This window comes from Lycium ferocissimum, chromosome 3 (genome assembly GCF_029784015.1).
Source record: "Lycium ferocissimum isolate CSIRO_LF1 chromosome 3, AGI_CSIRO_Lferr_CH_V1, whole genome shotgun sequence".
NCBI lineage: Eukaryota > Viridiplantae > Streptophyta > Magnoliopsida > Solanales > Solanaceae > Lycium > Lycium ferocissimum.
This window is the reverse complement of record NC_081344.1, coordinates 20,589,044-20,610,476: the sequence shown is the minus strand read 5'-3', so window position 1 is coordinate 20,610,476 and position 21,433 is coordinate 20,589,044. Positions and strand designations below refer to the sequence as shown.

Genomic DNA, 21,433 nt, shown 5'->3' with positions numbered 1-21,433 from the left:
AAGTAGTTAATGTGTTTGGTGAAAAAATGTTGATAAGCAGTTCTTTCAGTAGAATGACTAAAATAGCCTTAAAATTTTTGCAAAAAGTTACAAATTGATTGATTTTGGCTTATCAGCACTTTAATGTACCAAAAACGTAGTTAAGCAAAAAAGTGCTAAAAACCCAATACGACCAACTTATAAGCTTCCAACACCCTCCAATCAGAGTTAGTGCACCTGGCCTCTTTGTATTTTTGTGTTAAATTGTTGTTGTCATGTCATTCTCACGTCGCCACGCCCACCTTGGTTATTTGTGTCCTTTAACTCCAATCATCCTAAAAGGCTGTCCAGTAATGGAATTCACTTTTGATCCTGCGTATTGATGGTGGAAACACATGCATAATGCACCAGATTGACAAATACTGGTAATTTTCTCCTATGAGTATAAAGTATTTAACCATTACTCTAGTGTAGTTCTGAATATCAGACTAATAAACTTCATGGGGACATTTCTTGGACATCTAGTACCTGGCTTGGCCTTAGCTCTCCTTGGTTTTTGGCATACAATTAGCACCATTAGAGCCAACTTTCAAAAAGGATCTACAAAATTCAGATCAAGATTTTGGTACCCTTTCAAGAGTCCCCTAATTCCCACTCTACAACACCTTGATCTCATTCTTGTCTTGTCCTTCTCCATATTTTGCATAGTTATCCAGTTCATAGACTTCCCTAATTCTCTTCACTCATCATTCAAGCTTCATAACATTGAACATGCCACCATGTTCTTAAACTTGACCATATTCGCGTGTTTTACTCTTCTTGCTGAGATAAGTAACTTACCTGAGATCCTACATGGGATCTTAGGCATACTTGCTACATCTATTTTTGGTCAGGAGCTTTTCTTACTTCATTATCATTCAACTGATCATGTTGGACTTGAAGGCCATTACCACTGGCTATTGCAACTCGTTGTGTGTATTTCCCTTATGTCAGCTCTTGTTGTCACTTGCTGCCCTTCTTGTTTTCCCGCAGCGCTTCTTCTCTCGATTTCAGTAGTGTTCCAAGGTGTTTGGTTCATGAACATGGGATTCAACCTATGGTTTCCACACTTTGTTCCACAAGGATGCGTTGTGCAATCAAGTGAAGCGGTTATGTGTCAAACGAATGAAGCTGATTTAAGGGCCCGGGCTATGGCGAACTTGCAGTTTAGTTGGGTACTTGCAGCTATCTTGATCCTTGTCGCTGGTATTTCCGTTATCTTTGCGAGAAATCGAGCAGATAGGACACTGTTGTCTAAGTATGAGCAGCTTCAGAGTAAGGGCAGAGACATCCCTGTAACAATTAATTGCTTGAAGTAAACTACGGAATAAAGGAATGTACATTAGGCATCAAAATGCCAACTTAAATAAACTTCAATATATGTGTCTGAGGACAAGTTCTGGGGTGTCTTCTTGCCTAGAGATATTGGTACTAGCTCTGTGTATTGCAGTCACTAGACTGCCAAACCATAGTTTATCAATTGAACTAAAGTTAACTTAGTTATATGTTCTCTTTCCCCCACCACCCTCCTCACCCTGAATCGTGTTACTTTTCCATTAAGTGTGCATCTTCTTTTGTGTGACTGTACTTTGGTATAGCTCATCTTCACACTGACAGAAGTTAACAAAAAAAAAAAAAAAAAAAAAAAAAAAAGGTGCATAGCAAGTTCTTTAATTGTAAACTGGAAAATACTAGATAACGAGATTGCATTGGGAAAATGATGCCAAGAAAGTCATAAAGCATTAAAAGAGAGGTAAAGATGTAGTGGGAAGCCCTTTTGGTCATATCCTTTTTTAACTGATAGGTTCAAGTTTCACTCAGTTTGATGGGAAACCAAAAGAAACAAAATGAAAAGGAAAAAGAACAACCAAATGGACTAACTCGAACTCAATACAGGAAATGCTGTAGACGGGCAAGGAAAGCCCTTAAGCATAAGTTTTACTCAGTTCATGATTCAATTATAGTCCAAAAGCATATGCTCATGCCTTTAGCCTTTTGGGGTTTGTAGCTTAGTGGTTTGGTTTCTTATGGTTCTTTTAGAAAAGAACCACAAGAAACCAAACCACTAAAGTTTTCTACTCTTTGGGTAGTGAACTAGATTTTCAAGATACAAAGATCCAAAAAAGGGCAAAGCTCTAGCCCCTTCCACATGAATATGTTGGGAGAGATCAAGAATGCAATCTGGACTAATAGGTGCTTGTGTTGGCTATGGAAGAAAATAATGAGGCCGGTGATGTTTGCAAGTCCTGGAGAGGCTTAATGGGATCTAAAATGAGAAGAAAGGTAAGTATTTATTGTGGATTTACATTAGTGATGCAAAGTATGCTGCAGCCTCCGCAATACTGCCATAACCAATTCCCCTGCTGGTCCTCGGTAGCTGCAGTACCTTCCCAATAATGTCTATCTTTGATTTAAAAGATGGAAGCTTTTTGAATGTCAATCGGGATAGTTGCTGATATTCTTCGCTTTCAACAAACAGTTGTATAATTATGGTAAAGGGGTAAGTTTGGTAGTCTTGAAGAGGGAATTAAGAACATTAGGGATGTCATGTGAAATATATGTCAATCAAGGTTATAAAATATGCACCAGAATAACATGTTTAACAAGCATTACGTACAGATTTATCTCAAGACATCAAGTGTATGATTTGAAGGTTTATCACTCCTTGTTAAAGAACAAAAACCTGTACATGTCCAACTTAAAGAGCTTAAAGGATGCAAAGTGCACGAAAAGTTAGATTTTGGCAATAATTCAAGCAAATTGATGTTATGCTACATTCCTTTGAACGAAAGTTTCTGCAATATCATTTTCCTCCCTTTCCTACGGATCATGTCGTCCCAACGGTAAGAACTCCAGTCATAGGAATAAATAAGTAGTTAGATACACTAAGTTTCTGGCCCATGGTCCAGAGGCCCCATAGAGTATATTGTCGTCAACACGGGAGACAGAATACTGATTTTAACAAATCTAAAATTCAAAATTTCTTGAGGAAACCCAAGTTTATAAGGTTAATATACATATCCAAAATAAATCAACTCTACATTAATGCAGAGAAAGTAAATCTTGGTGAAAACATTGGCAAGCCAACTTTTTAATCAGATTCCTCAACTGAAGCTTCAATTCGAAGGAGGACAAATCCAATAGCAACTCCGACCAGAACGAGGCCTGTAATAATGGAAGCAATCTTGAAAATCTCAAGAGCAGCATTACAGGTAGACGACAAAGCTCCACCTTTGCCTTGTGATGAAGTTGCTCTCAAAGAACTAACAATGTTGGCGAAGGACTGTTCAGTACACAGAGGGAGGCCTAATGAGACAACACTGTTATGTGCCTTAAGCCCTCCAAATGAATTCAAGCCACTAATGTACTTCACTTTGGTTCTTTTCTGGGAACATCTCTTTGTGCCAACACTGGCTGCAGCCATAGTAACTGTTGCTGGAGAAAGTGTCACTGAAGCTGTTGCCATTGCTTTCTGACCACCAACCTATACAGTCAATTAAATCTCTCTATAACTATCATTCTCTATAATAACATTTCACTATAACGACCTAGTTTTCTTTAGGATCGATTTTCATTTTGTGTTATATTTATATATTCTCTATAACATCATTTTGCTATAACAGCCACAAAATATAGGTTTGACTGTATAACAAGTGTTAGATAGTTTGTACTACATGTGAAGTGGCTAAGTGGGATTGTAAGAAAGAGTTTGAAGGCCAAAGGCTTTATATTTTACACCAGAAACATGACATTTTCAGTTTTTATTTAAAAACTTGAATTTCAATTTAAATGTAAATTTAAGTTTTAGAATTAGAAGAAAATGTTTGTTCATGAAGTCAAATACTTATTCTGAATAGCCTTCTTTCAACACTATAAATTCAAGCCTTACCTGAGTAGTGACTAAGTCGATTTGCAGTATATAGAGCTTTCATGTACCTTGAATACAGTGGCAAAGCCAGAAATTTCGCAAAGAATGAGATTTATGATAAAATTCAATTTTTGACCTATATGCTAAATATAGTTCTTTATATATAAATTATGATTTTCGTACAAAGGGTATTCAACCGACCACCATTCGTTGTGTGTGGTTGCGCCACTGCTTGAATAGAGTTGTTTGTACTTTTCTTCAAACCAATAAATGCGCACTAATATCTCTTTAAGAACAGTCATTTTCATGGTTCAAAACTTTCTTTCAATTCTGTTTTTCTATTATTTTTTACAACAAGGGGAAGATGTATGAAGAAATACAAAAGCAAAGTTTATACATGGAATTAGGTGGGAAAAGGAAAGAAGAAAAAGATTGGTGTACCTGGTTGTGATGGCTTGTGGAGTGCTCTAAGTGTGCCAACGTAGAAAGAAAATAGAAGAGTGAACATGGGATATGTGTTTGAGGTGAATTATTAAAGAAAATGGATAAGGGAGACTTATGAGATGGTTGGCTGAAAAAGGAGCTGGATGAGGCCAACTTATAAACTGTTGAATGTTGTAGCTCCTAAATTTATACTTAGTGGCTAGAAAATGGGCTGCTTCCACATTCTGTCATAGTTGACTTTATTCGTCCTTTTCCTAAAAGAACTTTCAGAAGAAATTACTATTCATTCCATTCTAATTTATGTGATTATAGTTTGAGTAGATACTCTATTTGTTTCAATTTGTTTGCCTTATTTTTCTTTTTAGTCCTTTTAAAAATGAATGTCTTTTTCCTTTTTTGAAAATACTTTAATTTCAACTTTTTATATGATATGTTTAAGACCACAAGATTAAATGACATTTTGGTATATTCCACATATCTTTAATTTAATACCACAAGATTCAAAATATTTCTTTACTTTCTAAAACTCCGTGCCAAGTCGAATCAAACAAACAAATTGAAAAGGAGAGATTACAAAATTTAAGGAAAAAAAATGAATACTTTTAAAACTTTTGATCTTAAAATGACATAGCATTTGTGTGGTTATAAATGTTTTAAGTTTGTGTCCTCGAACAAGTAAAAATATTTAGTTGAATAACACGGTTGTTGATTTTGCTGCATTTGATCGTTAAAGAAGATAAAGCGATTCTATTAATTTTTTTCAAGATTTGGATTGAATTTAACCATCGAAAATTGTTGAGATTGGTATTAAAGTGTTGTAAATCAAATTTGGATCTATTTGGGTCAATTTTGAAGCAACAAAATTAATGTATTAATGAAATTTCTTAGAAACGTAATGGTATTTATCAAATTTCTGACACAGCGTGTACGAGAGGCTTTGATGATACTCATGCCTTGTCCATCCATTAGAACTATTAACAATCCTTCAGAACTTAAGAACAATTTGTTTCAAAATCACAAATTTATATTAAGTCTTGATGATCCATTATGGTGATTTGTGAGAATTTGCAGCCAAGTTCTGACCAGCAAGCTCCAAATTCTAATCACAATTACAAAACTTATTTAAATGGGGTCAAAACTTAAATAGTGGTACAAAATAGCTTATTTGTGCAAACCACCCAAAATGAAGGACCCACATCCCATTAGTGGAGACAGGCATAGCATCGAATTTTTGGGTCATTTGCACTTTTGTTCCTATTTTGTGCTCGTCTTTAATTTTTTCCCTCATAACAATTAACTTTTTCGTAACATAAGTTTATATTTTCGCATGTAATATCTCATAAGTCATGTTTTTGCCCTTATAGAACTTATGCCCCACTAAATATAAATTCGATTGCTAAGAGACAAAAATTAAAGATCAACCCATTTGAAGAACAAACCGTGCAATTTTTACTGAATTTTTTAGTCAACAAAATTAATATATTAATCAAATTGCTGTGAAACGTAATGGTATTTATCAAATTTCTGACACAGCGCGTACTCATGCCTTGTCCATCCATTAGAACTATTAACAATCCTTCAGAACTTAAGAACAATTTATTTCAAAATCACAAATTTATATTAAGTCTTGATGATCCATTATGGTGATTCGTGAGAATTTGCAGCCACGTTCTGACCAGCAAGCTCCAAATTCTAATCACAATTACAAAACTTATTTAAATGGGGTCAAAACTTAAATAGTGGTACAAAATAGCTTATTTGTGCAAACCACCCAAAATGAAGGACCCACATCCCATTAGTGGAGACAAGCATAGCATCGAATTTTTGGGTCATTTGCACTTTTGTCTCTATTTTGTGCTGGTCTTTAATTTTTTCCCTCGTAACAATTAATTTTTTCGCAACATAAGTTTATATTTTCGCATGTAATATCTCATAAGTCATGTCTTTGCCCTTATAGAACTTATGCCCCATTAAATATAAATTCGCTAAGAGACAAAAATTAAAGATCAACCCATTTGAAGAACAAACCGTGAAATTTTGACTGAATTTTTTAGTCAACAACGTTAAATCACTGATTGTCGTGTTTCAAACGCCAACTTCCCTAACCGTTTCTTGGACAAGTTCCAAATGTAGCCGGCTTTATCGTGTCCTTTTCTTTGCAACTAAGAATCCCGAAAACCCATCACACGTCGGAATTACCAAAGCAAATATACATTTTCAAGAACCAATTTCCAAAACCTTTCCTTACTAATCAAATTCTTTTTTTTAAAGCTTATTTTGACCTTTTTTTTTTTTCCATCTTGTTTCAATCCTTGATATGTATTAGTACTAGGGGTAATAATTAAGTAATTTTCCACATAAGGAAACGGTCATCATTAAAAAAAAAAAAAAAAAAAAAAAAAAAAAAAAGATGATCAATATCAAGAAAAGTTTCTGAGGGGTCGAAGAACATCTGATTAATTCTTTGACAAAGGGTAATCTTATTTTTGTGTAAGTTTGATTCTTATTGGTTCCTTGTTTTGACCCTTTAGAATTAAATTCATGAACTTTTTGTGCTTCTTGATTTCTCTTTTCTCTGTAAATAATATCATGAATATTCTAAAAATTGAATTCAGGGTCTGAATAAAGCTGAATGGATATTGAGCCATGATTGATTAATCGAATGATTAAAACATAAGTTGTTGATGACTTGATGGTAGGTATATTTGAATATTTGATGCCCTCTTATAAACTATAAAGGATGGTAGGTTATCTCCTACCCCTGTTGCCATATGATTTTTATTTAGTTGTCTTTCTTTGTTATGAGATTATTCATGGTTAAGGGTGGTCATGATTCCGTTCAGTTCGGCGTTTACCTGAAAAAAAAAGAAAATCAAACTAATTAAGTCGGTTTTTCAAATAGTGAACCAAACCAGACCAAACTTGATAGAAATCTCTTTGTACGTTTTTTTTTTCCAGTTTTTCGTGAAGACCCCTAATCATGGTTCTAATTGCTCCCCACAACTTGGAAATATTCCAAAGCTCTTACCTTTAACATTTCCTTTCTGACAGTTTTCGTTTTTTTTGCTCGTTCTTGATTAAGGGGATCACATTTGGCGAGGATGGGAACCATGATGGTGCTGATATTTGTGGCGATGATGGTTGTGATGGGTAGCGTGCACGCTGGAGATACGAATCCGGTTTTTGATCCTTGTTCGGACTCAAAAGTTCAGAAATGGGATGGTTTCACATTTGGGCTTGCGTTTTCTTCTAAGGAATCATTCTTCTTCAATGAATCTCAGCTCTCTCCATGTGACCGTCGGCTTTCCCTTTCTGGAAATTCTGCTGAACTTGCTGTTTTTAGGCCCAAAGTGGATGAGATTTCACTCCTCACAATCAATAGCAGCAACTTCAATCCTGTATGTCCTGTCCTATTACATCCCAAATTCTTTTATTGTCATCCCATGCTTTCTTTTGTTTTGTATTTCCGGTTTTTGTCTGTGGTTAGTCTGCTTGTGGATGTGTTTATACTTTTAAGTGTAAATTAGATTAGAGAAGGGCACTAACAGATTGTTTGCATTGGAATTAGAAAAGAATTTTGGCATATAGAGTAAATAGTTGATGCTACCATGTTTGTCACTGTGTAGTGTATTTTCTAAAAACTGTTATGACTTAGCATATAATGTGATAAACAGATTAGTAGGTCTTCTTTTGTTAAGCATGTATATCATGAGCTATGTAATATTCTGGCCACTAAATACTGTGACAGGAAAACCATATATGTTGATCTCATGGCATAACCTTAAGATAATGTCTAAACTGCATAGAAAACAATTTTCGGAAGTAGATTATTGATCTGTCAAGAAATTTGAATATGTACTTTTGCTTGGTAATTACATGTAGCTCTAGGTATTCATAGTTTCAAATTGAAAACAAAATATATTAGACCATGTCTTTTTCTAGACATCTTCATATTTTCACATTGCAAACAAATAGATTAGACCTTATTTCTCTTTCCTCTTTTGATATTTGCCTGTTCTGCAAACTAAAATGTTTAATCTTGTGCCTCAAGGACTAATTATCATTTGGACTGCATTTTTACTTGACTGATTCTCTCTTCCTCTATGAAGTAGATTCATCTTTCATATGAGAAGAAATCACAGGGTAATTAGCTAGGAATTTGTCACCTTCCACCTAACTCTCTAACAAACATGTTTGGTAGAACTTCTAAGTTCCAACAAAGATGCAACAGACAAAAGTGTCTTAAGCTTTGTTTTCTCCTGCTGACTACCAACCTGTTTTGTCCGACTTTTTTTCCATCAAAAAATTGAATTATTTCTTAGACACCAATCGTGACAGCTATGAATTCTTCCCCTAAATTGCTAGTCTAAAATAGTTTCTTTTCTACTTGAAAAATAGTGCCCAATGTCAGCTTTCACTCAACTATACAGATTATTGAGCTATGAATCTTTGAACTTCACTTTTTTAAGTTCTCAATCTCCTTATGGGTTCTATCTTGACTAGGAAAATAATCAGCCTTCATAATTCCCAGAGAAAAGTTCATTAATCAATAAAAAAATAGCAGCGGAGAAATTCCATCAGATGTAGTATATGCAAATAGGTGGATACAGCTGAAGAACGATGAAGCTTCACGAAAGAATAGATAGTCTTTAGAAGCCCACTCTTAACTCCAAGCCTGCTTTAATTGACCAAAGTACAAAACAGAAAAATAAGAACACTGGAGAATCGACCACGTCCTAAGGTTGTGAAATGTTTGTTATATAATACAGTCAATATAGCCAAATCTTGAGCTACAAATTTGGGTGAGCCCATGTGTGCTTCAACATGTGCTTTGGGACTAAACTGGCTTCCAGTGCATTAGTCCAGGTGCACGCAAGCTGGTCCAAACCAGTTATTCAAAAAAAAAAATTGTGAGCATTTGAGTAATCAATTATCAACATTTTCTTCAATGACCGTTAAATATACTGGTCTTTATGTGTTTTTAAGTGGTAATAGTTACTGTTTGGAGTGCATCGTATTCAATGATTTGTTCAAACTTCTCAGAGCAAATCTGGTGGTTATATGGTTGCCTTTGCTGGACGCAAATATGCTGCTAGATCATTGCCTGCTTTTGTGGCAGACAATACTCACACCGTCACAAGCTTCACTCTGGTAAGTCTTATGCAGCATGTGAAATTCTCAAGTTTCTTTCAACAAACATTAAAGGTGTGTTTGGTACGAAGGAAAATGTTTTTCCCTGAAAAATAAGTAGGTTTCATACTTATTTTCTTGTTTTTGGTACGTAAGCAGAAAATATTATAAAAAAAATACTTGTATATTATCTACGCAATCACTATGGGAGGTGGGGGTGAGGTAGGAGTATGAGGGTGGTGGGGGTGAACTGTGTTGGATGGGGGTGAGGGCGACAATCAATATGGAATGATACTTGGGGAACTTGTTTTCCTTACTTTCACTAGGTCGTTTTCCTCAATTTTGAGGAACTTATTTTCCTAGAGAAAATGTTTTTCAAAATTTTTTACTATCCAAATGTGGAAAATTGAAAGAAATTGTTTTCCTTCGTACCAAACACACCCTAAAGCATAAGCTTTTTTTGGCATCATTGAACTTGTTTCTGTTTTGATTAGGTGCTTGAATTCCAAAAGGGCACCCTCCAGAACTTGTTTTGGAAGAAATTTGGCTGTGATTCGTGCAAAGGAGATTCTTTTGTTTGCCTCAATAAAACTGATTGTGCAGTCCCAAATAATAAGTGCAACGGCAATGGTGGATCTGTTGACTGCAACGTGAGCATACAATTAGCTTTTTCGGGGACAGATAAGAATGAAGATGTGCTAAACTCGTGGTATGAGGTTAAAAACCTCCGGCAATACTCCCTCTACGGGTTGTTTCAAGGTGTCAGTGATTCTCTCACAAGTCCTTTTAAGAACCTGTTTTAGGACCACATAATGTGTTCTTGTTTGTATAACAATCATCAGATTTCTGTTGTTCTTGTCCCACATAACTAGAATATATATGTCCTACGTTCATTGAATAACTTGGAACTACACAGAATCCAGCTTGTTTTTGCTTGTACAGATTTGTTCATGGTCTAAGAATTATACTTAGGTGTGCAGAAAAAACGTTTTGTAGTTTAAAAGTTCTCCCTTGTTTATCATTTTGATGTTTCCCAGTGTCCTATTTTTTTATTTTATTTTTTTGTTTTGATCTACTTCTATCGAAGTGACTCTGGATTTCTCGTCAAATGGAGGTTACAAACATGAAGACTAAATTGGTTAATTTGAGACACTGAACTCAAGTAATGTAGTATAAGTCCTTTTTGATTAACGGAAGGGAATTAATCAATTTTAAATTATTTTTCTTTTATTTAATTAAAGGGAAAGGGCCAAATATATCCCTGGACTATTTGATATAGTGCAAATATACCCTGTGTTAATTATTCTAAAATGGGTTAATTCACTTCTGTTAGTCGAAAAGGGCATACGCTCTGCCCGTAGCCAACACTCTATATCCGCCCCTGCCTATTTGTGAGTAATAAGTAGGCTAAACATGATGTAGCGGCCAATGATCAGGTTTATCAATGAAGTAATCAGGTTTAGCACCACCTTGAGCAACATTTTCTTTCTAAATTTGGAACAATTTAATTAAACTTCAAATTGTATCCTGAATGAGGAGTTTTTAAATCACACAACTACACAAGTGTTATGGAATGTTTAAGACCACAAGTTTCAAAATATTTATAGCACGCACATATTACAACATATTTATCATCATAAGTTTAAAAAATCTTCCTTTCCTTTTAAATTTCATGTCTATCCAAATTTTGCCATATAAATTGAAAGCCAGGGACCAGAGAGTAAAAAATCTTCTCATTTGTGACTTTCATCATAAAGTCTTAAATTTATCCACCAATAAACAATCCAAACGTGGTCTTGGTTAGCAAGAGAAGTTATTGCAGATAATAATTTCTGATATACTCTGAATTTCATTTGAAGCAGAATGCACATAGCTAGCCTCTTGAAATCCAAATATATTGCTTCCTGCTATGCAACTATCAGAGACTCATTTCTCATCATGTTTGAACAATTCATAAAAAATACTCATGTCTCCCCACAAAGATGAGATACTGGAATGTTATCTTTTTTTCGGTAAGTAAAAAAAATTAATTTTATGAATATAACTAGCCGAGCACAAAGACCATGCCGGTGAGTACAAAAAGACCATGCCGGTGAGTACAAAAACAATATACAACTCATGCTACTCAGGAAGGTAAAGTCTATCACAACAATAGACTCCTCAGTTTACAACAAAAAAGCAAGTAAATTCAAACACTTATTTTTCAGTCATGAGGGGCTTCTGCTTTTCCTTCAAAACATCTGCTATTTATTTACTTCTTTAACACCCCCAGCATACATGCTGGGACATGGTTCCACTGATTGCTTCCTTTCCAAGGTCATTCATTGCCCAAGTCTAGAAATAATTTTCCACCAGTTAAAAGTAACATAGGCCACAAAAACAAGTCCTTGGGCAAGTAGTGAATCTTGAATACTATTCTATGCAAAATGATTTTCAGCCTTAATTTTTATAATATAAAACCATGATTAGGATTCAGCAATACGAAAAGAAATCACAAAACTTTTAGAGCAAGCTTTCTTACTTGATGTTTAGAGAATAAACACATTGTTAGTTAGACATGAAGAACTACTAACAACTCCTTCAACACTGACAAGTACAATCCTGACTTTTTATCAGCTACAAATTAGCAACAAAAATCAAACATTGAGTAACCGCTTTCATAAAAAACAACAATTGTTAGGTATGTTGCAATCAATTGAAACAGAAGGGCCCAAACATTATCAATAAGAAAAGGCAAATGAAGCGTGTTGAGAGGATCTTGGAAGACTCAGGAATTCCTGTTCCATTTTAACATAATCCCAGGATACATCACTCTCTTCTAATATGGCAGCAATGATGAACTTTTCTAGCACTGTTGTACTCTTAAGCAAATATTTTACCAATGGAAGTATAGACTTATCATCACTTAGTGCTCCATGAAAGTTAATGAACTTGATGGTCTTGAGATGTCGCAATGAGCAGTTAAAATTATGTGTCTCAAACCTCCCGCTATGTTCATCCTCATCCATGTATCTTGTCAACAGGTTCTGCAGGAAACAATATGCTAACATTAGCCGGTTATTCTCCTTAGATGGAAGTAAAAAGCCAAGGATTTGATTGTGGATAAAAAAAAAGAGGTGATGAATTCTTTATTCAAGGAACAAGTCTAAGTGCTCGCAAATGTTACAAAATGGTACATGCAAACAATAACAAAATGCTTCAGAGCATCATTGAAACTAGAGGCGGAGCCAGGCATAGCAAAGGGGGTTCGAACCCCCTTCAGCGAAAAATTATACTATTTATACACGGTTAAAATTATTTTTTATGTATATTTAGTAGATGTTGAACCCCCTTCGACTTCTTCGTGTGTTCACTTATACATAGTTTGAACCCCCTTAGTGAAAATCCTGACTCCGCCACTGATCGAAACTGATCCTTTATCTCCTTGTGTAAACATCTTTTTCATAAACTAGGAAAAAAAAAGTTGACTGCTGGCTTGATCATATAATCACTTTTGATAGTGACAACATAAAAATTCTGTCAAATCAACTCAAGTTGAACTATTTTCTTGAGAAAAACAAAATTGAGAGAACAATCCTCTGAACGTCTTGCACAAAAACAGAATAATAAGCACGCTGATTCAACAAAGAAAGAACTTTAACTTTCAAGATTGAAGGCAGATTCTGAAATCCTTACAAAGCAGCATTCAAATTAAATTTCCAATATTCGAACTACGCATTCCTGGGATCAATTTTTGTGAACACATTTGAGGAATACTCGCCTCAATGGACAAGCACAATTGTAAAATGGTCCAAACCTAATCTAGGATGGGTAAAACTAAACAAGGATGGCAGTTTCAGACAAGGACAATGAGAACCAGGTGGCATTGCGAGGAACTCTTCTGGTGATATCATTATGCAATATGCAGTCCCACTAGGCCATGGAACAAACATTACAGCTAACGCATTTGCAGTTTCCTATGTGCTTAAATGGTGTCTTGACATGTTATTAGGAATATTTGGATGGAAGCCGACTCTTTACTTATTGTGAATGCTGTCAAGGGAGTTCCCAAACCTTCTTGGCACTATGACCTATTATTGAAAATATTCAAGGTAAAGAAGTCAAGGTGACAGAGAAGCCAACGGTGTGGCCTATTGGACGCATAGAATAAAATTTCCAGCTTTAGTTCACTATCAAGAGAAGCTAGAGGGCACTTAAGGGTTGACAGTTGGAGCTCCCTTCCTTCAAAATTCAAAAAAAAGCCCAAAGCCAACCTCCTATAATGTAGCAAGATCAACTTCTCGGTTAGATCTTTTTGTGAATTCACATGTTATTTGAGATAACTCCTCACTTTTTCTACTTCTTAGTTCTTATGGCAACAATGTACAGGGGAGCAAGTCTCCACTAGTTATAAGCTATAGTTCAAAAGCTCATCAAGTAGTTAGGCTAGTTATGTTTCACATTATAAATAGGAGTCACCCAACTATACAGAAACACTCTTTTTTCTTACACATTAACACTTATCTCCGACAGATCAAATCCCAGTGAAGTCAAAAAAAATACTAGTTGATTTCTTCCCATATGCCTAAACCTTGAGCAAATTTACCTAGTAATAGTATCTGTGCTTGTGGAAGTAGCAGGTATCCGTCGAATAGTCGAGGTGCTAGCAAGGTGACCCGAACACCACCTTTATTAAAAAAAAAAAATTAAAGGTTATCTCCGACACTTTTCTCAAAGATTGGTACCTTCTCAGCCTTCTCTTTACTTGATGATTGAACCGGTTCAAGAATTTCTTTTTGAAGACGTAAGGACAGTCAAGTCCCCTTTTTGTGACCTTTTATCATTATCTTTGACATATATCACTAAGATGGTTTGACAGAACAAAGTTTTTTTTTATCTTTTTCTTAATTTACTTAAGATTAGATATGTTGATACATATTGCCTCTTCTTTCACTGATAGTTGTTTGATATAGAGAACATGAAGTATAACAAAAAGAAAAAGGTCTAAATCAAACTTACTCTTGATCTGTAATTGTACCAGTCAATCTCCAATGTCTCAAGATCCAACGAACTTTGTAAAAACCTGTAAATTCCAGGGAAGTCCAGCGATTCTACACCTGCATTAAGTTTTAAGAATTTTCAGCTTTTTGTGGAGACTGCCATATTCCAACTCCAGCATGGACAGACACTTATAAACGAAATAGATAAAACAAAATTTGTCAAAACAAGGAAATATGACACAGTTATCAAATGACATGAAAATCGTTGAATAATTCGTAAAAACAACTTGGAGTATAGGACTGCGTTTTGCCACATCAAAGTGGTCAAGGTTGGTTTGGAAATCCAAAGATGGACTTTTAAACACTTTGAAAAACCCCATTCACATGGCTTAAAGAGTATGACCAATGTAAATCAATTCAAATTTTACATTTTTGTTCTGTACACTGCAAAACCCTTTGTTCTCACAGTTCATCATCCAAAATTTAATTCAAAAAGGTTTCTTTCAGCCACCTTCAACTGGCCTACCAAACAGGCCCTGAGAATGTAATTCATTAGTACTATTTAGTTATCAGATTATCCTAAGTAGTGGAACTATTAAAGTAACTAAACTAATGAAAATACCAACCAAAAAAAAATAATCTGAATTTCGGATAGAATATGAATAAACCTGGATGCACCAGGGACCCAATTCAAGATCCTCAACATGGCCAACACCGTGAAGAAGTTCCTTGAAATAGCTACATTCCATCTCCAAGTCGCGTTCTTCATCATCAAATTCTAAAAATAGGCCTAATAAAACTATTTTCTTTCTTTATAATGGCTAAGCATGACATATCAAATTAAAAAAAAAATGTCCTTTAAGAGTACTTTGACAAGATTTCACATAGATCAATTTTGGGCTGCATATCAACCCAACTTCTTATGGGTTGAAATGGGTTGCTGTTACATCTCGTGTTTTCGTGCGTTGTCATATCGTAAGGTTGCTAACATGGTAAGAAGGTATTTTTTTGAGGTATTTAAATAGTATGATAGTCGTATGTTAAGTTTTGAAGTCAAATGAGTTGTGATACGGAAGTCGACAAAGGTCGTCGCAAGTTACGTTTGTAAATTTTACTGAAATTTGGGTCAGATGTGAATGAGCTTTTCTCTCAATATACTTGGAGTTATGGGGTGATCCACCTATCAAATCGAAGGTCTACGAGTCTAGTTTCCAGCGCATTTAACCGTTTGTCGATACGACATCCGAGTAGAGAGAAATTCGTATTTCCGTACAAGGGTGCAAACTGCCACAGGGCAGTGGGCCCAACTTAAGTGATATAAATAGAGCCCCCAACGTTTTAGGCCCTCATTTTCATCAATATCAAACCCTAGAACAGCCCCTATACTCTCCCAAATTTATTCTCCATCAGTCACAATTAAGTTCAAAGGCAAATCAAGTGATTACAACATAAGGATTCACATGACAATCATAGAATCGTAGATTTCTCGTTGTTTCGATTTTCGGAAGAAAGCTTCATCTTGAAATAACTTAAGTTGCAGAGTATTATTCAACTTTTGAGGTATGATTTAACCTTCTCTTCATCTCTTTGAGCCTTACAAGTAATTAAACCTAGAAATTAGGTAGAAACCCACCCCCATAGAATAATCTTTTGCAATTCTTATGAACTCTTATGGACTTGGCTTGATTGTTGGGCTGTTTTATATAGTTTTAACATGTTGCTTGGAGTTATGGTGGTATGTATAGGATTGTACTGATGAGGGGGAGTAGGAAAGTAAAATTTTGTAGCGTTTTGCGGGAAAATTGAGCTACAAAAGAGCCTACGAACTTATGCCCGCGAGTTGCTTGCTTAAATGTCTAAGTGAAGACTTTCATGAGCTATGAGTTTGATTTGATCTTGAATAGTTCGTTTTGTGTAGGTAGTCGTTCATAAGGTATTCAAAGACCCGGAAGACGCGTATAGCTCTATCAACGAGGTACGTAGGGTCCTTCTTTATATGTTTCGGCATGACTCGAACTCGAATGAACGTTTATTGGATTGTTTCATCGAATTCGAAGCTGCTCCACTTCAAATTGATAAATATGATTAAATCGCCCTTTTCTCATGAATAACTCACATCGAAAAAGATTTAAGTATTCTCATCCTTCCTTGTTCGTCACTCAAAGAGAATTAAAATTCTTTTGTTCGTTCTTTTTTTTGACGTTCACATTGATCATGGTTACTTATATCCTGAACATAATGTCTACTTTAAACAAATCCATACTACGTAACTTCCATGTTTCTTGTGCTAGTTGTCTCGTAATTGGAAACTAAAGGATGTAGGGACAATAACGATAGTTGAAGGATAACGACGATAGGTCATTTCGACTCCTGTCATGATATCTCTTCTGAGGTCGGTCTTGCATTGCACATATATATATATATATATGTTTATTTTCATTATCGAGCCGCGCTATAGTCGGCCGGGTAGGCACTTATATGTACACCTAGACATGTTTCTTCTTTATCGAGCTGTGTTGTAGGCGGCCGGGTAGGCACGTAGCTGTGCATCGCCACTGATCAGTAGGGCAGAGATGATGTTGTGATGATGAGATCACCCCACAGAGGGATTTATTATTATTATTATTATTATTATTATTATTATTATTATTATTATTATTATTATTATTATTATATGATATGGTATATACCTCCACAGTGAGGAATGATTTTATGAGCACGCATTTACATTTATGTTGTGGTTATGGTCACCCTCAGTGGCTTTGAACAGAGTTTCAGGTTATTTGTAAATCTCTTCTCATATTATTTACATTATTTGTGCTTGTGCTTACCGCCTTACATATTCGGTACATATTTCGTCGACGCTTTTTGTGCGCCGTGTTCATGCCCACGGTGCTGATGACAGACGAGCCGGCGTGCCTCCGCGAGGACACCGAGATCAGCGGTTGAGTGTCGCACTTCACTTTCGGAGTTGTTGGTTATGAGTCTATAGGTACAGATGCATATGTATATGTATAGTTTTGGGATATGTCGGGGCCCCTGTCCCGACCTGTTGATATTGTGTTGCTTTCTTTTAGAGGCTTGCGGACCAATTGTCGGTGTATATATGTTTTGCATGGCCTTGTCGGCCCCCCCGTACGATGGCATGACTATATAGTCTTGTTGGCCTTATATATATATATATATATATATATATATATATATATAGAGAGAGAGAGAGAGACAGAGAGAGAGAGAGAGAGAGTGGTTGTTGTTGGGTTCTTCTGCGTGCAGGATTATACATTTGGTTCTTGTTAGTGTCATATTACAACCTTGTCGGCCTACTATTCATATTACATGTCACAGATGCGATGGTTAGTTCGCTCGGGCCTTCGAGTGCTGAGTGCCGACCACACTCCCCAAGGTTGGGGTATGACAAACTTGGTGTCGAGCAGGTACGTCCTAGGGAGTCGCAAGCCCGTATCTAGTAGGTCTTGGTTATGTGTGTTGTGCACCACACTTATAAACGGGGAGGCTATAGGATATTTAGGAAAAATTCCCTTCTTCTTGATCTAGATCGTGTGATAGAGCTGATCCGTAAGTGTTCACTTCTAACCTTTATTTTTTTTTATATTCTCAGTGATGCCTACCATTACTAGACGACAGGCGGCTATGCAATTTATACAGAGATTGGATGACGAGGTGGGGGGAGGCATCAGTCAGGCGCCGCTCGCTAATTTGGATCAGCATGAGCCTCAGAACGAGGCTGACTCTCAGGCTTCTAAAGCAGCACCTCCACCCCCTCTTGGGGGGCAGAGGAGAGCCGATGTACCTCCGGTTCCTCCTCCAGTTGCACCTAATCAGGATTTGGATATGCGGAGTGCAGTGCAGTTATTGACTAGACTTGTGGCCTCTCAAGCCCACCGTCAGGCTCCAGATACGGGTGATAGAGCAGTGAGTGCCAGGGCACGAGACTTCATTTACTTGTTACCTCCAGAATTTACAGGGACGAACCCGAATGCTGATCCACAGGATTTCTTAGATCGTATGCGGCGGACTGCGAGGCTTATGCGGAGCTACGTACTAAGTCGGTAGAGCTTGCTTCTTATAGGGCGCGGGATGTTGCTATAGATTGACGAGACACTGAAGCGATCCCGAGGACCCCGTGCTCTACCGACGACATGGAGAGAATTTCCTGAGGCATTTATGCAGCAGTATCTACCTATTGAGATTCGTCATGCCTGACAGGATCGATTTCTGCGTTTGGAGCAAGGTAATATGAGTGTTAGGGAGTATAGCATGCAGTTCAAATCTATGGCCAGACACGCTCCTACTGTTGTAGCTGATATGACCGATCGAGTGTACCGGTTCATGGGTGGTTTAGGACCGCATTTGATTAATGAGTGTACCACAACTGCTCTGAATCCAGGAATGGATATTGCTCGTATACAGGCCTATGCACAGAACTTAGAGGATCGTAAGAGGCATCAGCGGGTTGATCGAGAGCGAGATAGAGGTCAGCATAAGAGGGCCCGATCTACGAGTGATTCGGGGAATTTCAGAGGTGGACCTAGGCCGCAGTTTTCTAGACGTTCATCTTATCCGGCAGCCAGTGCACCACCGCAGTTTCAGGGTCAGCGACATGATTGGACCACTTATTCTGGTCAGGGTCAGAGTCAGAGTTCGCGGACATCAGGCCCGCAGTTTAGAGGCGAGTCTAGCCAGACCAGGCCTCCGGTGCCCCGTTGTGATCGATGTGGTAGGGCTCATTTTGGGATGTGTCGTCAGGGTGCTGATGTATGTTATGCGTGTGGACGATAGGGTCATATTATGAGATATTGTCGAGGGGAGGCGGAGGTGGTATGGCTCGGCCAACGACATTCTGTTCTTTTCTTCTTCGGTGCGCCTGCGGGCGGTATGCGGACTTCGGCGCGGGGGCGGGGGTAGAGGTAGAGGAGGGTGTCTGGTTCGGGCGGTCGGCGGGGGCCTTAAATATATGCATTATCGGGCCGTCGGGACTTGGTCGTCTCCTGGGATGTGGTTACAGGTATATTATCCGTCTTTTCCACTAATATGTATGCCTTGATAGATCCCGGTTCTACGTTGTCGTATATCTCTCCGTTCGTTGCTAGCAAGTGTAATAAAGGGCCTGACTTATTACGTAAGTCATTTGAGCTATCTACGCCCGTGGGTGAGCCTGTGATAGTTAGACGGGTATATCGAGATTGTGATATGATGATTTATGACCGCCATACGTTAGTTGATTTGCATGCGTTGGAGATGGTTGATTTTGATATTATTATGGGTATGGATTGGTGGCTTCTCGTGTCATGCTAATGTAGATTGCCCGGACGAAGATTATTTATTTTTAATTTTCCGGGCGAGCACATTATTGAGTGGAAGGGCAATATTGCGGCGCCAAAAGGAAGTTTATTTCTTACCTTAAGGCTCGGAAGATGATTGCGAAAGGATATATGTACCGCTCGGGTGCGAGTGCGGGATGTGGAGGCGGAACCTCCGCTCTTCGATCGGTTCTGTTGTTAATGAATTCCCCACGATGTATTTCTTATGAACTTCCTGGCCTTCCTCCGAAAGGAAATCCAAACTTTCTTATTGATGTACTTCCAGGATCGAGCCTATATCTATTTCTCCGTATAGAATGACCTATTTTGAATTAAAAGAATTGAAAGCTCGGTTAAAGGATCTTACGGATAAAGGTTTTATCGGGCCAGTACTTCTCCATAGGGTGCACGGTCTTTGTTTGTTCGTAAGAAAGACGGTTCGTTAAGAATGTGTATTGATTATCGTCAGCTCAACAAGGTGACTATTAAGAACAAGTACCCCCTTCCCAGAATCGATGATTTATTTGATCAGCTACAGGGCACGAAGTACTTTTCCAAGATCGATCTTTGGTCCGGATATCATCGTTGCGAGTCAAAGAGCAAGATATCCCGAAAGACGGCTTTCGGACGAGATATGACCATTATGAATTTCTTGTCATGTCCTTCGGTCTCGCTAATGCGCTAGCGATTTTATGGATTTAATGAATCGGGTCTTGAAGCCATTTCTTGACATTTTTTGTGATTGTGTTCATTGATGATATTCTAATATACTCTAGGTCGAGAAGCGGAGCATACGGATCATTGCGAGTCGTGTTGCGGTATTTCGCAACATCATGGTTGTATGCTAAATTCTCTAAATACGAGTTTTGGTTGAATTCGGTGGCATTTCTTGGACATATCGTCTCAGATGAGGGCATCAAGGTGGATGGTCAGAAGATCGAGGCAGTAAAGAATTGGCCGAGGCCTACAACTCCTACGGAAGTTCGTAGTTTCTCGGGCTTAGCTAGCTATTATCGGAGGTTTGTGGAGAATTTCTCTTATTCTTTGCTGCACCTTGACGAAATTGACACATGTCATGACTAAGTTTCATAATGTCTGATGCTTGTGAAAGGAGCTTTCAGGAATTGAAGAGGTCGGTTTTGCATTGCACTTATATATATATATATATATGTTTATTTTTATTACCGAGCCGCCCTATAGTCGGCCGGGTAGGCACTTATATGTGCATCTAGACATGTTTTTTCTTTACCGAGCTGTGTTGTAGGCGGCCGGGTAGGCATGTAGCTGTGCATCGCCACTGATCAGTTAGGCTGAGATGATGTTGTGATGATGAGCTCATCCCACAGAGGGATTTATTATTATTGTTATATGATATGGTATATACCTCCACAGTGAGGAATGATTTTACGAGCACGCATTTACATTTATGTTGTGGTTATGGTCGCCCTCAGTGGCTTTGAACAGAGTTTCAGGTTATTTGTAAATCTCTTCTCATATTATTTACATTATTTGTGTTTGTGCTTTCCGCCCTACATATTCAGTACATATTTCGTACCGACGCCTTTTGTGCGCTATGTTCATGCCCACGGTGCCGATGACGGCCGACGTGCCTCCATAGAGAGAGACACACCGAGATCGCGGTTGAGTGTCGCACTCACTTCTTCGGAGTTCTT

General features: G+C 37.5%; 3 protein-coding genes and 1 long non-coding RNA gene across 6 annotated transcripts; 2 read left to right on the top strand and 2 right to left on the bottom strand.

The window, feature by feature from the left end:
• Positions 1-256: 256 nt before the first annotated feature.
• On the top strand, positions 257-1,517 carry LOC132050003 (uncharacterized). Its single transcript, XM_059441005.1, has one exon. The coding sequence runs from the start codon at positions 480-482 to the stop codon at positions 1,335-1,337; it is 858 nt and encodes a 285-aa protein (XP_059296988.1). The 5' UTR covers positions 257-479; the 3' UTR covers positions 1,338-1,517.
• Positions 1,518-2,971: 1,454 nt separating this feature from the next.
• LOC132050004 (uncharacterized) lies at positions 2,972-4,484 on the bottom strand. Of its 2 annotated transcripts, none has more exons than XM_059441006.1 (2): positions 4,328-4,484; positions 2,972-3,502 (listed from the first exon to the last, which is right to left on the bottom strand). In XM_059441006.1, exon 2 carries the CDS (start codon positions 3,482-3,484, stop codon positions 3,110-3,112), a length of 375 nt encoding a protein of 124 aa, XP_059296989.1. In that variant the 5' UTR covers positions 3,485-3,502; positions 4,328-4,484; the 3' UTR covers positions 2,972-3,109. The 2 variants fall into 2 exon arrangements, with proteins under 2 accessions (XP_059296989.1, XP_059296991.1); XM_059441008.1 differs by having other exon boundaries at positions 2,972-3,490; positions 4,328-4,453.
• A 1,869-nt stretch (positions 4,485-6,353) lies between these two features.
• LOC132050002 (uncharacterized) lies at positions 6,354-10,463 on the top strand. Of its 2 annotated transcripts, none has more exons than XM_059441004.1 (4): positions 6,354-6,804; positions 7,413-7,728; positions 9,374-9,481; positions 9,955-10,463. In XM_059441004.1, exons 2-4 carry the CDS (start codon positions 7,432-7,434, stop codon positions 10,261-10,263), a joined length of 714 nt encoding a protein of 237 aa, XP_059296987.1. In that variant the 5' UTR covers positions 6,354-6,804; positions 7,413-7,431; the 3' UTR covers positions 10,264-10,463. The 2 variants fall into 2 exon arrangements, with proteins under 2 accessions (XP_059296987.1, XP_059296986.1); XM_059441003.1 differs by having other exon boundaries at positions 6,354-6,820.
• Positions 10,464-11,951: 1,488 nt separating this feature from the next.
• LOC132050001 (uncharacterized) lies at positions 11,952-15,226 on the bottom strand. The gene is made up of 2 exons (XR_009413204.1): positions 14,459-15,226; positions 11,952-12,486 (listed from the first exon to the last, which is right to left on the bottom strand). It is a non-coding gene; the product is annotated as an uncharacterized LOC132050001 (long non-coding RNA).
• Positions 15,227-21,433: the final 6,207 nt, after the last annotated feature.

Excerpts from the sequence above, each read along its gene's own strand:
- LOC132050003 (XM_059441005.1), top strand. The coding sequence starts at position 480 with ATGGGGACATTTCTTGGACATCTAGTACCTGGCTTGGCCTTAGCTCTC.
- LOC132050004 (XM_059441006.1), bottom strand. The coding sequence starts at position 3,484 with ATGGCAACAGCTTCAGTGACACTTTCTCCAGCAACAGTTACTATGGCT.
- LOC132050002 (XM_059441004.1), top strand. The coding sequence starts at position 7,432 with ATGGGAACCATGATGGTGCTGATATTTGTGGCGATGATGGTTGTGATG. Across the intron at positions 7,729-9,373 it reads ATAGCAGCAACTTCAATCCT|AGCAAATCTGGTGGTTATAT; the intron begins GTATGTCCTGTC and ends CAAACTTCTCAG. Across the intron at positions 9,482-9,954 it reads CCGTCACAAGCTTCACTCTG|GTGCTTGAATTCCAAAAGGG; the intron begins GTAAGTCTTATG and ends TGTTTTGATTAG.